Source organism: Oncorhynchus clarkii, chromosome 10 (genome assembly GCF_045791955.1).
Source record: "Oncorhynchus clarkii lewisi isolate Uvic-CL-2024 chromosome 10, UVic_Ocla_1.0, whole genome shotgun sequence".
Taxonomy (NCBI): domain Eukaryota; kingdom Metazoa; phylum Chordata; class Actinopteri; order Salmoniformes; family Salmonidae; genus Oncorhynchus; species Oncorhynchus clarkii.
The window spans coordinates 31,828,344-31,844,292 of record NC_092156.1 but is presented as its reverse complement, the minus strand read 5'-3'; the positions used below and the strand labels follow the sequence as shown (position 1 = coordinate 31,844,292).

Below are 15,949 nucleotides of genomic sequence, written 5' to 3'. Positions count from 1 at the left end.
TTTGCTAGTGTTATGGTTATCAGAGGGAGAAAGGTGTTGGGTGATGTGCCAACATTCCACTGTTCTTGAATTCCATCTAATTTACAAACATGATGCTTATTGTTTTTCTGGGCAGAAATAGGAGAGTTGGGACTTGAGCTCTTTGACAAACTGGTTCAGTGTTGAATGCTCCCTGGAAAGGCTGGTGTTTGGTCTGTCTGGCCAGACCCAGGAAATGATGTCACATCTACTGGCCCTTCCCCTGCTTTCACCTGAAAAGAAGGAGGGGCCAGACTGAGTCAGGCAAGAGGGTGGAAAAAAACAAGGAAGGAAGTTCTCAGTTGGCATGTGTGTGTATGTTTAGTTCTTCTGAATGTTTGTTAGAGGAAAAAATAAGGATTTGGGGATTTCAACACTATTAAAGCCTTTCTAAAGATGGATATGGATGTTCCGGACCCTTCCCATGGGAATATGGGGCTACTGAGAACCTTTGACTCCTCTGAGTTTGGGAGCTGGGAGAAGATAGGCTCGGGCGGATTTGGACAAGTATACAAAGTCCGGCATGTACAGTGGAAAACATGGCTGGCTATCAAGTGCCCTCCCTGCCTTCATGTAGATGACAAGTGAGTGGGACAGCTGTTATTCTGGGATTCATTGTGTGTGGGGGTATGAAGAATGTTGTTTCAAGTATTTAAGCCTAGACTCCATGATATCTGGTTGATATCATCTGTGGGCTTCAGAGTAAGAAGTTGTACTTCTCTGTGATTATGAGTTTGATCCTCTATCTAAGGGTGTGAGGTACACTGTGAACTGGGCAGCATGCTTATTCAGCCTTATGTCACGGACTCATGGATGGTGGACATACACTGAGTGTACAAAACATTAAGAACACCTGCTCCTTCCATGACAGACTGACCAGGTGAAAGCTATGTTCCCTTATTGATGTCACTTGTTAAATCCACTTCAATCAGTGAAGATGAAGGGGAGGAGACAGGTTAAAGAAGGATTTTTAAGTCTTGAAACAATAGACATGGATTGTGTATGTGTGCCATTCAGAGGGTAAATGGGGAGTGCCTTTAAACAGAGTATTGTGGTAGGTGCCAGGCACCGGTTTGTGTCAAGAACTGTGACGCTGCTGGGTTTTTCACACTCAACAGTTTCACGTTTGTATCAAAAATGGTCCACCACACAAAGGACATCCAGCCAACTTGACAACTGTGGGAAGCATTGGAGTCAACATGGGCCAGCATCCCTGTGGAACGCTTTTGACACCTTGTAGAGTCCATGTCCCAACGAATTGAGGCTGTTCTGAGGCAAGGAGGGAGGGGGGGAACTCAATATTAGGAAGGTGTAATTAATGTTTGGTATACTAAGCGTAGCTAACGTCTCTCACGAGCAGTTCTTGTCATTGCACTTAAAAAGCTTGAGTGTACAACCTAGAAAATGTATTTAGAGATGTGCAAATTATGTCAACACCACACTTCTCTCCTTTGGTCCACCTTCCATCAGACCCCATCAGGTTGCCCTTGCTACCCTCTGAATAGACAAGGGTCCAGATTGGCCGCCAGTAGTTTTGTCGTGGTTTAGAAGGCCAGAAATACAGAATGTTTCAATAATGTAAAAAAAAAAGCTAAAGTTAAATAAAACAACAAACTGTGGGAAGCATTGGAGTCAACATGGGCCAGCATCCCTGGAGAATGCTTTCAACACCATGTAATCCATGCCCAAAACGAATTGAGACTGCTTTGAAGGCATGCCCTCTTGCGTGGGTGACCAATGACCTTTCACATGTATGCCAACAGCAGGAGGAAACACGAGAGGCCTAGCTCAGCTGTCCCCGTCAGAAGAACATCCTGTCCCCATCCTGTCACCCTACCCTCTTCTTAACGGATGTTTCCACTCCACCATCTTGGATGTAGTATACACCTGAGCCCCCCCTGGAGCCTCAGAGGACTATCAGCTATTATTTTACTCTCATTATTAGTTTCCTACTTTCTACTTGATTTAAAAATAACCAGAGTGGATGTGTTTAAAAAATCTGTACAATGTTCTTTCATTCCTTTGGCACAAAAGTTGTTGCTTATGAAATGGTGGCTTTACATTCATCAGCAGTGGAGAATGTTAGTGCATTTGTACATTTTTGGTGTCATATCAAGTTAATGTTTCTAAAGGTGTAAGAGGTTGGGAAGATTGTTCAATAGGCTTATAATGTAGAACACTTTAACCATAATGACCATCTGTCATTTGAGAGCTTTTACAGCTTTGAAGACAATGATTGGGATCAGGTTGCGGCTAAACTTAATTTCACTTGAGGCTATATATCCACAGACCGAATGCTGAACTTTCTGCCGTTGAGAACTTGTTGAAGGATTCGTTCACTGTCACAGGCACTTTTTAAATGACATTTTAATAATTTAAGGTGATTACAGTGTTATTGGCATTACATTTGCACACAAAATCCGAACTTAAATGTCTCACAGAATGGAATAAATATAAATACAAATGTTGATGTGTGTCTACAGTACTCCTTGGGGGGAGTGTATACCCAAAAAAGCAGACTTGTAAATATTGACATTTTGGCAAAGTAAAGCAAATAAGAAGCGTTATGAATGTTACGTGAAATGGACAAGCTTTTTGGGGAGACTGAACGTACTGTATTAGCAAAAGTCTGCGTTTGTAAGTCTTAGGTCAAAACATGGACTGCTTTTTTGAAGGAAAGGCATGGCTGAACACATACTAAAACTTTTACAAATATTGAAATGTACATTATTACTTTTTAGTGTAAAAACAACTGTTATAGATGTGACACCTTCTGTTATGGATATTAGTCTGAAATGCACATTCAAATCTTAGATTTCTTGATAAATATCTATCATAAACACATGCCATTTGGAATGTTTTTAAAATGTCAGCAAAATGCATAGTACCTTAGGATTGCATAATTACACGTAGCCTGAATAGTATACAAGCCATGCACCATACCCTAATATGTCATTTTTTTGTCATACACATACAGTTGAAGTCAGAAGTTTACATACACTTAGGTTGGAGTCATTAAAACTCGTTTTTCAACCACTCCACAAATTTCTTTTTAACAAACTATAGTTTTAGCAAGTCGGTTAGGACATCTACTTTGTGCATGACACAAGTAATTTTTCCAACAATTGTTTACAGACAGATTATTTCACTTATAATTCACTGTATCACAATTCCAGTGGGTCAGAAGTTTACATACACTAAGTTGACTGTGCCTTAAACAGCTTGGAAAATTCCAGGAAATTATGTCATGGCTTTAGAAGCTTCTGATAGGCTAATTGCCAAAATTTGAGTCAATTGGAGGTGTACCTGTGGATGTATTTCAAGGCCTACCTTCAAACTCAGTGCCTCTTTGCTTGACATCATGGGAAAATCAAAATTTTTTTTTTTTGTAGACCTCCAAAAGTCTGGTTCATCCTTGGGAGGAATTTCCAAACGCCTGAAGGTACCACGTTCATCTGTACAAACAATAGTACGCAAGTATAAACACCATGGGACCACGCAGCTGTCATACCACCACGTTCTGTCTCCTAGAAATGAATGTACTTTGGTGTGAAAAGTGCAGATCAATCCCAGAACAACAACAAAGGACCCTGTGAAGATGCTGGAGGAAACGGGTACAAAAGTATCTATATCCACAGTACAACAAGTCCTACATCGACATAACCCGAAAGGCTGCTCAGCAAGGAAGAAGTCACTGCTCCAAAACCGCCATAAAAAAAGCCAGACTACGGTTTGCAACTGCAAATTGGGACAAAGATCGTACTTTTTGGAGAATTGTCCTCTGGTCTGATGAAACTGTTTGGCCATAATGACCATCGTTATGTTTGGAGGAAAAAGGGGGCGGCTTGCAAGCTGAAGAACACCATCCCACCCGTGAAGCACAGGGGTGGCAGCATCATGTTGTGGGGGTGCTTTGCTGCAGGAGGGACTGGTGCACTTCACAAAATAGATGGCATCATGAGGAACGAAAATGAAGTGGATGTATTGAAGCAACATGTCAGGAAATTAAAGCTTGTTCAAAAGTCTATCTTCCAAATGGACAATGACCCCAAGCATGCTCCCAAAGTTGTGGCAAAATGGCTTAAGGACAACAAACACAAGGTATTGACCTGCCGAAAATTTGTGGGCAGAACTGAAAAAGCGTGTGTGAGCAAGGAGGCCTACAAACCTGACTCAGTTACACCAGCTCTTTCAGGAGGAATGGGCCAAAATTCACCCAACTTATTGTGGGAAGCTCGTGGAAGGCAACCCGACCCGTTTGAGCCAAGTTAAACAATTTAAAGGCAATGCTACCAAATACTAATTGAGTGTATGTAAACTTCTGACCCACTGGGAATGTGATGAAAGAAATAAAAGCTGAAATAAATCATTCTCTCTACTATTATTCTGACATTTCACATTCTTAAAATAAAGTGGTGATCCTAACTGACCTAAGATAGGGAGTTTTTACTTTGATTAAATGTCAGAAATTGTGAAAAACTGAGTTTAAATGTATTTGGCTAAGGTGTACGTAAACTTCCGACTTCCGACAGCTGGAAATGGCAGATTTCTCATGGAATATCTACATAGGGGTACAGAGGCCCATTATCAGCAACCATCACTCCTGTGTTCCAATGGCATGTTGTGTTAGGTAATCAAAGTTTATCATTTTAAAAGGCTAATTGATAATTAGAAAATCCCTTTTTCAGTTATGTTAGCACAGCTGAAAAAGAAGCATACAACTGTCCTTCTTACGGAGGTGAAAGCATGCATTTGTACCATTGAAGAGTAGATGGCCAAGTCTCATATTTCATGGCTTTTAGAAGGGGCTCACAAAGCTTGTTTTCCACAAACTTTTGAATGGTACTGGTTGAATTGCCATTTAAAAATATATATATATTGCAGCAAAATGTCAAATAAAACAATGTACATGTCCATATACTGCCAATCATTTTTCTGGACACTGGACGAAGTCAGTATATTTTGGGGGGCTTTCATTTCAAAAAGACACTCCAGGGACAGTTCACAGACTGTTGATAAACACTTCTCATCTTTCTATCTAAAAAAAACAGTACTGCCATGTATGAGAAATGCATTTCAGCATATATTTTCCAACACATCATTTTCAAGATATCAACAATTGTTTCAGTAAAAGTCTGAAGAATACATCCCAGAAAAAGCAAACAAACTGTGTTGAATGCACAAGTTTCTGAAGCTATGGTATGATACATCCATTGGTGGAAAATGACCCAATTTCCATACTTGAGTATAAGTGAAGATACCAAGAAAATGAAGTGAAAGTCACCCCATAAAATACCACTTGAGTAAAAGTCTAAAAGTATTTGGATTTATACTTAGGTATCAAAAGTAAATGTAATTGCAGAAATATACTTAAGTATCAAAAGTAGAAGTATAAATCATTTCAAATTGCTTATATTAAGCAAACCAGACGGCACAAGTTTCTTGTTTTTTAATTTATGGATAGCCAGGGGCACACTACAACGTGCAGGCATAATTTACGAACGAAGCATTTGTGTTTAGTGAGTCCTCCAGATCAGAGGCAGTACGGATGACCAGGGATGTTCTCTTGATAAATGCGTGAATTAGACCATTTTTCTGTCCTACTAAGCATTCAAAATGTAATGAGTACTTTTAGGTGTCAGGAAAAATGTGTGGAGTAAAAAATTATTATTTTCTTTAGGATAGTAGCAAAGTAAAAGTTGTCAAAAATATAAATAGTAAAGTACAGATACCCCCCAAAAAACTAGATAAGTAGTACTTTAAAGTATTTTTTACTTAAGTACTTTACACCATTGGATAAATCAATATCCATCACATCCACAACCGTTATGCATGTTACAGATATCATCATGCTGAAAAAGGATACTGACAAGGAAAAGAGAGAAACCAGTTAAAGACCATATAAAACCTTGATTAAAGCTTTAAAGAGAACGTTTCAAGATGATCTGATGTAAGGCACATGTTTTACAAAAAACAAATGGGTGTTACAAGACAGTGAAGACACTTCAATTTTGTATGTATTGCTTCATTAACATCTCATGTTTTTAATTAACACTTGGGAGCAGCTGTTAGTGGAAAAACAAGCTTTGTGAGCCCCTTCTAAAAGCCATGAAATATGAGACTTGGCCATCTACTCTTCAATGGTAAAAATTAATGCTTTCAACTCCGTAAACTTGTCATATAATGCCTGAACTCCAACATGTAGACCTAAAGGATAATTATGAACGTAATTTAATTTGGAAATGACTAACTTTTTAATTGTGCATGCTCAGGTTAACTTGCACTGAATCACCCTTTAGCAGACACTCACACACATGAATTTGTTGCCTCCATTAAATAGTTTTATTATGTTACTTCCTATGACCATTTATTTCACTTCTACCCTACTGCTTTTGCAAAACATTTACAAAGGAACATGTCAGATACACAGCACAAGGAGGAAGTTCTTCATCTTTACCAATGACAAGCATTGACATCCATCTCCAATCCGTGGTAGCTAGACTCATGGCACCCACTAAACCTGAACTAAAGATGCTATCTGCTCTGAACATCTGAAAAGTACATGAACTGTAATTTGCCTGCCTTCACCCTGCATCCACACACTCCTCTGACTCAAAGCCAGCTTTGTCTGACTGGGTCCCAACTCCCTTCTATGCAGACGATGTTTGGTGGAAACAATAAGAGAAGTTGCAAAACCGGTCTTGCTGGGCTCCTCTCCCTTATAAAAAGGGTCATTGTTTGGTTTTGAAAGGTTTCTGAGCTGAGGAGTTTTCTGGGTAATGCCAGGTGATTATGACTGTCAGCCCCTCTCTTTCCCCCCCAAATCTCCTAAATCCACACATTTGCACTGATTTTTAATTATTGTCAGATTTATTTGATGAGAAAGCTTGCACTTTTACTGAACTTGAATAATTTCATAATTGACACCTCCAAACATAAAGAAATGGCTGCCTTAGAGACAGACTATACTTCATAATTTGATCTACTTCTACTACTTTTTAAGGTGTTCTCATCAGCATGCTGTTTTGACATTAATGAATCCTTTGTAAACCCAAGTCATTGCTCATTTGTAGTGAAGACATTCCCGTACACACTCATTATTCATGATGATTAAGCAGTTTATCTGAGTTTGTTTTCAAAGGGACCTCTCCTTGAGATCTCTCTATTGAGGTCAGTAGTGATAGGCTACACTGCTCTGTTTGCATCTGCTAGCCTAGCCAGGCTAACACTGATAAAGGTTATAGGAAATTGTGCAAAGGTTGAACAACGTGCACAGAGAACAAGAGGTTGGTTGTGTTCACAACTCCACACAGACCTCGATGCTTTGGCCTGGCTCTCTCTGAGGAATGTCATTAAGGCCTAGCATGTCAGAGAGACCGGTTAATGCATGGGGAAAATCATGCATCTCAGTTTGTTGTCTCCTTGTATTCTACTGTGTAACGAAGTTTGAATTTGGGCCAATGGTAAAAGGCATTCCAGATGGTGCTGTTTTAACAAGGCTTAGAATACCTGTCTTAGTAAGATAAGAGAACAGCATTTTATGAATTTGGTGTGAATCGAGGGATGTAGATGGATGGGCAGGTTTATAGGACAGCTAAACCTAAATTCCCTTTACTCTGTACAGTATGAGTTACAGTATGTAGTTCAATCTGAACAGACAGGTATACAAGGCCTTTCTGCACCACTTGGCGTAATGAAGGCTAAGTAAGTAGGTAAGTAAGTTAACAGACCGCTATGTCCTCTGTAGGGAGCGAGCAGAGCTGCTGGAAGAGGCTAAGAAGATGGAGGCGGCTAAGTTTCGCTACATCCTGCCAGTGTATGGGATCTGTGGGGACCCCCAGGGCCTGGTGATGGAGTACATGGAGACAGGCTCCCTGGAGACCCTGCTGGCTGCTGAGCCTCTGCCCTGGGAGCTGCGCTTCAGGATCATCCACGAGACGGCGGTGGGCATGAACTTCCTGCACTGCATGAGCCCACCCCTCCTGCACCTGGACCTAAAACCTGCCAACATCCTACTGGACGCACACTACCACGTCAAGGTGAGAGACGACTTACTTGGTTTGTTCATTTGAGTTCGCACAGGGCTCTGTGTGGGAAGAGCTTGCACATTTGAAACTATTTGTTTCTGAAATACACATTGCATTGGTTCTAAATTGGGATTCTGCCTCCCTGGTGCGGCGGGCAAACTCAACCAAACACTCCTACAGTATTGCTACTGCTTCTGTTACTGTTACTACTGCTACAGGTTCAGAAGATTGGTGGTACACAGAAAATGGCCAAAAACAGTAGAATCAGCTCATCTGCTTCTAAACTATGATTTGACTATTAGATGTTCAATGTTTTTCTAGAAAAAATATTTTAAAAGGAATAGTTTCACCATATTAAAATTACAGTTTAGGTCAAGTAACAGGATTTACCTTAAAATGTGTGACAGTTTTTCTGAAAAAATTGTTACCTTTAAAATGAATCACTAATCACATTGTTATTTTTTAATCTTCAGAAATGACTTTGTCAAAGCAACAAAGTAACTAGGGCTTTACAATGACGGTGAAAACTTGTTGGGTTTAAACGTCTGAATTTAGGCACTTCAGCAAGTCTTTACTGTATATTAAACATCTGATTTATTGAATTTTCCATGTGATCTATACTAATGGGCACTTCATTTAATATAACAGGATTTTACATTTCAATATTGGTGCACAATTTCTACTTAAAATATCAGAGACACAAAAGGCACTTATTTCATGGAACAACCCAAGTATGTCAAATCAATACACTGTCTAATGTTAGAAAAGTCAGATTTGACCTTATAGTGAGTATTTACTAAACCTTAGCCCAAATGATGTATCATGACTCTTTAAAACAACAGCCCAAACGCAATATTTTAATAGGATTTGCTCAAGGATGACTTTCAGCTGACAGGTATGGAGGGAATCTGTTATTCACTTGAATTTTGCTTTAAATGGCCGTCCTGTTGGACACACATGCTACGGGCAGAAAGGTGTCTCCCGCCCAGCCTTCATCCCACCTGATCTCCAACCTCCCCCTGCATGACTAATGGTTGGAGGTGGAGGAGAAATGGGTGGGAACCTTCCTTCAACCTGTCTGTTTTAATACCTCCATGTAAACACGTAGCCTGGGCCTGTCTTAACAGGCTGAGGTACTCTGCCAACACTGACTGAGTTTGTGTTCGGCTACTCGCCCACACATGTAACTCAGTCAAACAGGGTCTCAACTTCTGACACGAGGGGTAAGGAAAGCACCCACAGGCTAGGACAGGACATGGCTAGGACAGGACATGGCTGGGAGGCACCCTCAGGCTAGGACAGGACATGGCTGGGAGGCACCCTCAGGCTAGGACAGGACATGGCTGGGAGGCACCCTCAGGCTAGGACAGGACATGGCTGGGAGGCTCCGTCAGGCTAGGACAGGACATGGCTGGGAGGCACCCTCAGGCTAGGACAGGACATGGCTGGGAGGCACCCTCAGGCTAGGACAGGACATGGCTGGGAGGCACCCTCAGGCTAGGACAGGACATGGCTGGGAGGCACCCTCAGGCTAGGACAGGACATGGCTGGGAGGCACCGTCAGGCTAGGACAGGACATGGCTGGGAGGCACCGTCAGGCTAGGACAGGACATGGCTGGGAGGCACCGTCAGGCTAGGACAGGACATGGCTGGGAGGCACCGTCAGGCTAGGACAGGACATGGCTGGGAGGCACCGTCAGGCTAGGACAGGACATGGCTGGGAGGCTCCGTCAGGCTAGGACAGGACATGGCTGGGAGGCACCCTCAGTCTAGGACAGGACATGGCTGGGAGGCACCGTCAGGCTAGGACAGGACATGGCTGGGAGGCACCCTCAGGCTAGAACAGGACGTGACTGCCTCTGACCTCATCATGGCTCTGGATGCATAGAATACAATGAGGGCTCAGCCATCAGCTTGAGGGTACGGTAGTCATAGGTAGCCATGACCATAAGAACAATGGGAAAGGCTGAGAGTTCCAGTGGGTTCTTGTCTTAATAAGATACGTTCTGTATATCCTCATCTCCCCCCTTAGAAATCGGATGTTGGTCTTGTCCTAACAAGCTGTGTTCTGTTCTGTATCTCCCATCTCCCCCTTCAGATATCAGATTTTGGTCTGGCACGATGGAACGGCCTCTCTAGGGTTGATGAAATCAGCCGTGACGGGTTCTGTGGCACCATTGCCTACCTGCCGCCGGAGAGCATCATCGAGAAGGACAGGGTGTCAGAAACCAAGCATGACGTCTACAGGTGAGTGTCTTCACCTTCACTTCTCTCTGTCCTTGTCTGCCAGAGGGGTGGAACATTGTCTGTTTTTAATGCTTAGTCATGATGTTTGTTTTTTCACTTCTTCCCTCCATTGTTTGTTTTACAATATTTGTTTTAATCAATATGAACCTGAATTGGATTTACACTGAGTTTACAAAACATTAAGAATACCTGCTCTTTCCATGACAGACTGACCAGGTGAAAGCTATGATCCCTTATTGATGTAAATCCACTTCAATCAATGTAGATGAAGGGGAGGAGACAGGTTGAAGAATGATTTTTAATCCTTGAGAACTGAGACATGGATTGTGTATGTGCACCTTTCAGAGGGTTAAGACAAAAGATTGAAGTGCCTTTGAACGGGGTATGGTAGTAGGTGCCAGGCGCACCGGTTTTAGTGTGTCAAGAACTGCACCGCTGCTGGGTTTTTCACGCTCAAAATGTTTCCCGTGTGTATCAAGAATGGTCCACCATCCAAAGGACATCCAGCCAACGTGACACAACTGTGGGAAGCATTGGAGTCAACATGGGGTAGAATTCCTGTGGAACGCTATCAACACCTTGTAGAGTCCATGCCCTGACAAATTGAGGCACTTCTGAGGGCAAAAGGGGTGCAACTTAATATTAGAAGGTGTTCCTAATGTTTTGTACACTGTGTATATTAATCAGTTATAGGTTATGCCTGGAAAACCCATAGTGAGTCAGTCATTCAATCATTTATCACTTTTTGACAGTATGCCTTGATACTGAACTGTTGTTATTCCCTTCCTGTTACAGCTTTTCCATAGTCATCTGGGGAATTCTCACACAAAAGAAACCTTACCAAGGTGAGACATGTTGAGGAAATGTATAGATATTCTGTTCTCATGTAAAGACACCTTGTAGTCCTTCAGGGTTTGTCTTATAAAATGAACTCCTAGTATTTCTTAAACTCAACGTTCCGGGACTGCAATTGAGCCCCACAGGGGAGGTGTCATTATACCCATAAAACCTAGCGGTCAAACAAATTGTTTTTCTCATGAGGGATTTTAGAAACACTTAAAATAAAGGCTGTGTTTCATGTATGCTTACTCTGGCATGACTTTTTATAACCATGTAAATCTCTCTCGGAGATACCAAAGAAGCCATGGTGATCTGAGTTTAAGTCCACTGCCTCTGTTTGCTTTGAATTATTGACTGACTGGCTGGTCCCAACGCCATGATAACAAAGAGACCATTAACAGAAGAAAGCCTAAGAGATTTTTTCAGGCCTGGTGTGGGAAACAAACAAAACATCTATACACCTTCCTTATCTGAGCGCACATGAATGATAATAATGATAATAATTAACTGTACATACTAGTGTCAGTCTTACCCAGATTAGTTTATGTTGCTTCTCCATACCTTCAACAGCACACAATCAAGACATAATTCATTGATATGATCAAGGATTTAATTTGTATTTAGAGTAATGTGACCTTAGTAGACCTTATGGACTGAGGTATCATATGAACAGTAGAGAATTGAATGAAGTGTAACAATTTGTCTTATGTCTTGTGTTGATTGGAAACATATGTCCTCTATTTCCTCCAGGGGAGAACAACATCCTGCAGATCATGGTGAAGGTGGTAAGAGGGGTGCGCCCTGACCTCAATGTTGTGCCCCGGAGTCGACCCCAGGCCTGCACGGGGTTCCTGTGCCTCATGCAACGCTGCTGGGCCCCCTCACCTGACACCAGACCCAGCTTCCAGGGTGAGTAGAGACCAAATGGGGCCTATGTCTCTAAAGGGTGGGTGTGTGTGTCTCAAAGCAGTAAGAACCCAATTAAACTGAGTTACACAACATCATGATGTACTGTGGCCAGCTTTCTGAAAGGGTGAAAATCAAACCAAGGGATGCTTTTCTGTACACCGAACCAAACCTGACCTTTGTTGTTTTCTGTCTGCAGAAATCACATCAGAAACCGAGGAGCTGTGTTCTAAACCCCAAGAGGAGTCCAAGACCCAAACTCCTGAGCTCGAGAATAACCCCTGCCATGGACTACCCACTGACAAGGTATAACCTCTACACTTCTATTCCCCTGCCTTCTTCCTCTGTTATTTCTATCTTCTTCTCTCTGACATGCCATGCTACATAGTATTCTGTCAGTCTTCTTTGTTGTTCTTCTGTAATGTAATTAGAAAACCCTCTGGTATGTCAGAATGTGTGAGTGCCTATTTTTGAGATTGCTTTCCTGTGCACTGGACCTGTTATTGTTTCCATAATATATACACAGTCAATGTTTGATCCTGACAAACAGTTTCCTCATGAAATAAGAATGCTGTCCAGCAGCATTGTTTAACTTGGTTAACTCTGTTGTGACACATTCTGTGTTTGGTGCTCAATATACGTGACAAACTGACCGACACCCGTTTACCAAATATGACAGAATTTACAGGTGTTATTGTGCAATGTGTGAAGATGATATACTGGTGATGATAAACAGTCGGAGAAAGGCATGAAGACTGAGTTTGAGAGAAACTATTGAAAGGCTCAGTGCAGTCAAAAATGTGATTTCTCTGTGTGTTTTATATATACTTCCACACTATGAGGTTGGAATAATGCTGTGAAATTGTGAAAATTATGATAATGCAGAAACCGGTCAGGCCCAAATCAGCCATGCTGCCAGAGAAAGACTACAGCCTATCAGAGCTGCTGAGCCAGGTGGACTCTGGGATATCTCGGAGCTTTGACCGTGTGACAGAGGACTGCTGTCCCAGCAAAGACAACACCAGCAAGAGACTGTCAGGGATCTCCTCTGTAGACTCTGCCTTCTCCTCTCAAGACTCCATCACCCTCTCCTTTGAGAAAGATAATAGCTGTGGTAAGACTGGCTGATATGGTGATTGTAGTCAATACATTGTGGCATTGTCCATGGTTTTCTTTAACAGATGACAGGAATTCTTATTTGTCAGGGTCATATATCCTACATATAAGTAATACAGTTCTGAATGACTTCTGGAGCATGTGGAGTGTCTCATTAACTTTCAGACAGGTTCTTTGTCGTTTTGGCCCTGAGTCTATACTGTATCTTCTATCTCCTTGTTGTTTAGACTCAGGGGAGGTGCAGAGGAGGAAGCTGAGCGACGCCATCCGTACCAAAGACATGTCCAAGCTGATGAAGATCCTGCAGCCTCAGGACGTGGACCTCTTATTGGAGGGCGGCTGCAGCCTGCTCCACCACGCTGTCACACAGGCCAACGAGGAGGCCATCAAGTTTCTGCTCCTCAACCACGCCAACACCAACCTGGCCAACGCTCGCGGCTCCACCCCACTCCACCTGGCTACCGAGATGCACCTGAAGGGCCTGGCCGAGCTACTGCTGGGCCGTCGGAGCACCAACGCCAACGCTCGGGACGAGGACCAATACACGGCCCTGCACTGTGCTGCTCAGAACGGGGACGAGGCCATCACCCGCCTGCTGCTGGACCGCGGCGCCTCCATCAATGAGACGGACGCCCAGGGACGTACACCTGCACACATCGCCTGTCAGCATGGCCAAGAGAACGTGGTCAGGGTGCTGCTGAGCCGAGGTGCAGACGTCCACGTGAAGGGCAGAGATGACTGGACGGCACTTCACCTGGCTGCCTGGCAGGGCCACCTGGGCATTGCCAAACTGCTGGTGAAGCAGGCTGGAGCGGACGTAGATGGGCAGACCACTGACGGGCGAACGCCGCTGCACCTGGCCTCCCAAAGGGGGCAGTACAGGGTGGCAAGGATCCTGATAGAGCTGGGGGCAGATGTCCACGTGACCTCCATGGGCTTCCACACCCCCCTGCACGTGGCGGCTGAGACAGGCCACACCAGCACCTCCCGCCTCCTGGTCAAGCACAATGCAGACATCCAGGCCCGGACTGACCAGGGTCTTACCGCCCTCCACCTCGCTGCCCAACGCGGCCACTTGCCCACAGTGAAGATGCTGATGGAGGAAGGGGCAGACCCCTACTGCACCAATCAGACCCTGCATACCCCCTGCCACCTGGCGGCAGAAGGGGGCCACTGTGAGGTCTTCAAAGAGCTTCTGCTCCACTGCCCTGAGGCTATTAGTCTGTCAGACGAACAGGGCCTCACCCCTATGCACCTGGCTGTGAGGGGAGGCTATACAGATATCACCAGCATGCTTCTGGCCCAGGGGGTGGAACTATCACCGGATGTACCACAGGACTCCATCTCCCAACATACACAAGAGTTACAACAGGACTCCATACCCCTGCCACAGGATGTACCACAGGACTCCTTCCCCCAGGACACCCTGCATCCAACAGCAGAGGACTGCCCAAAGCTCCTGGCTCGTAGGCCTAGCCAGTTGGCCTTGCGGCTCCAGAGAAAGGTTGTAATCTTGAAACTGACGGAGCGTGAGGGTAACGGATGTCCAGAGTCCTCCGCTGAGAGGAGGGAGTCACCCAGTGACTGGATTGTACAGAACTGTCCTTGAATTGAAAACAGTCAAGGATCTCTTCTATTCCCTTCCCCATTGATGTGATGGCAGAAGTGTCCAAGCTAAAGAGACCAGCTGTTGTATTGTGATTTGTTTTTTGTACATAGTATATTTGATTGATTGTGTGTTATTATTATGTCCGTCTTTGATTGATCATTCATTGCCAGATGTTATGATTATTTGGTGCTTTGGGCCTCTCAAAGCCCCTGTTATCTTACTTGGTATCTTGTCAGGGAAGGAATGCTTTAATGTAAATACACTGTATATAGAACAATGAGATCTTTTGGATCATCATTTACTTTTTTCCTTTCATGTTAAATATAGACTCCATGTCACGTTTTTCCCCTTAATAGTGTAACTTTTCTACTTTGCATATGCACATTCGTACATTCATTGCCTTCTGTACCGTAAGAGAATGTTGACATCAGTGGAATGCTCATTTGTATTTTCATTTCCCATCTACCCATCTACTCTAGCTGGTATGTTCATCCTGTCCATAAGTTATATTCTCTAATAAAACAAGTGTCAGTACAAGTGTGTGTGTGTGTTGTGAGTGTACCCATGTGCGCCTGTGAATGACATCTTCAATGCCAGGCAGAATGGGCATGTCTCTATCTGCAGCCAGCTTTGTTCTTATCTGTGCCTCCTGCCTATCCCCCAGACCCCACAGAGCATGCTCAACTTGGCACCAGCCATGGGAACTGCCCTCGGGGGGATCACATTCCAGGCAGGTGGGAGGGGGGTGGAGTGAAGATGTCTGCCTTTCCAGGCTGTTGGCTCATTCCACAGACCACTTAAACTCCTAAACCTCACTCTCCTTAACCAACATGCCATTGTTGACGCTTGCAGGGCTGGTCCTCTTGAGGAGTCGTATCCCGAGTCTGAAGCCCTCCTGAGCTGAGCCCTGGTGAGCCTTGCAATTGCCCTGTTTTTACAGCTCATGTTTGCGGAGTCCCACAAATTTGATTGGTGAGTTTTGTGTAATCAGAGGCCTTGTTTTGTGTATCTCACCTGTTGCCAAGTGATCCTTAGTGGTGAGGAAGATCATGTGCTGCCATTACTCAATCTTCCCTCGATTATCATGTCATTCCTTCACTGTACCCTTTCTACATACTGTACACAGTAGCTTGTTATTCAAGTACACTCCCTCTACTTGCACTGTGCCCACCCTTATAGTGTTTGA

The 15,949-nt window shown here is 43.7% G+C and overlaps 1 protein-coding gene across 1 annotated transcript; it reads left to right on the top strand.

Moving 5' to 3' along the window:
• Window positions 1–249: 249 nt before the first annotated feature.
• On the top strand, window positions 250–15,297 carry LOC139418267 (receptor-interacting serine/threonine-protein kinase 4-like). Its single transcript, XM_071167598.1, has 8 exons — window positions 250–602; window positions 7,766–8,057; window positions 10,144–10,292; window positions 11,088–11,137; window positions 11,883–12,041; window positions 12,238–12,344; window positions 12,924–13,152; window positions 13,382–15,297. Exons 1-8 carry the CDS (start codon window positions 415–417, stop codon window positions 14,761–14,763), a joined length of 2,556 nt encoding a protein of 851 aa, XP_071023699.1. The 5' UTR covers window positions 250–414; the 3' UTR covers window positions 14,764–15,297.
• Window positions 15,298–15,949: the final 652 nt, after the last annotated feature.

What these genes read in the sequence shown, in the direction of transcription:
- LOC139418267 (XM_071167598.1), top strand. Translation starts at nt 415, where the DNA reads ATGGATATGGATGTTCCGGACCCTTCCCATGGGAATATGGGGCTACTG. An exon ending in ACCAAGCATGACGTCTACAG is followed by an intron (nt 10,293 to 11,087) that starts GTGAGTGTCTTC and finishes TTCCTGTTACAG; the next exon opens with CTTTTCCATAGTCATCTGGG. An exon ending in ATGGACTACCCACTGACAAG is followed by an intron (nt 12,345 to 12,923) that starts GTATAACCTCTA and finishes ATGATAATGCAG; the next exon opens with AAACCGGTCAGGCCCAAATC.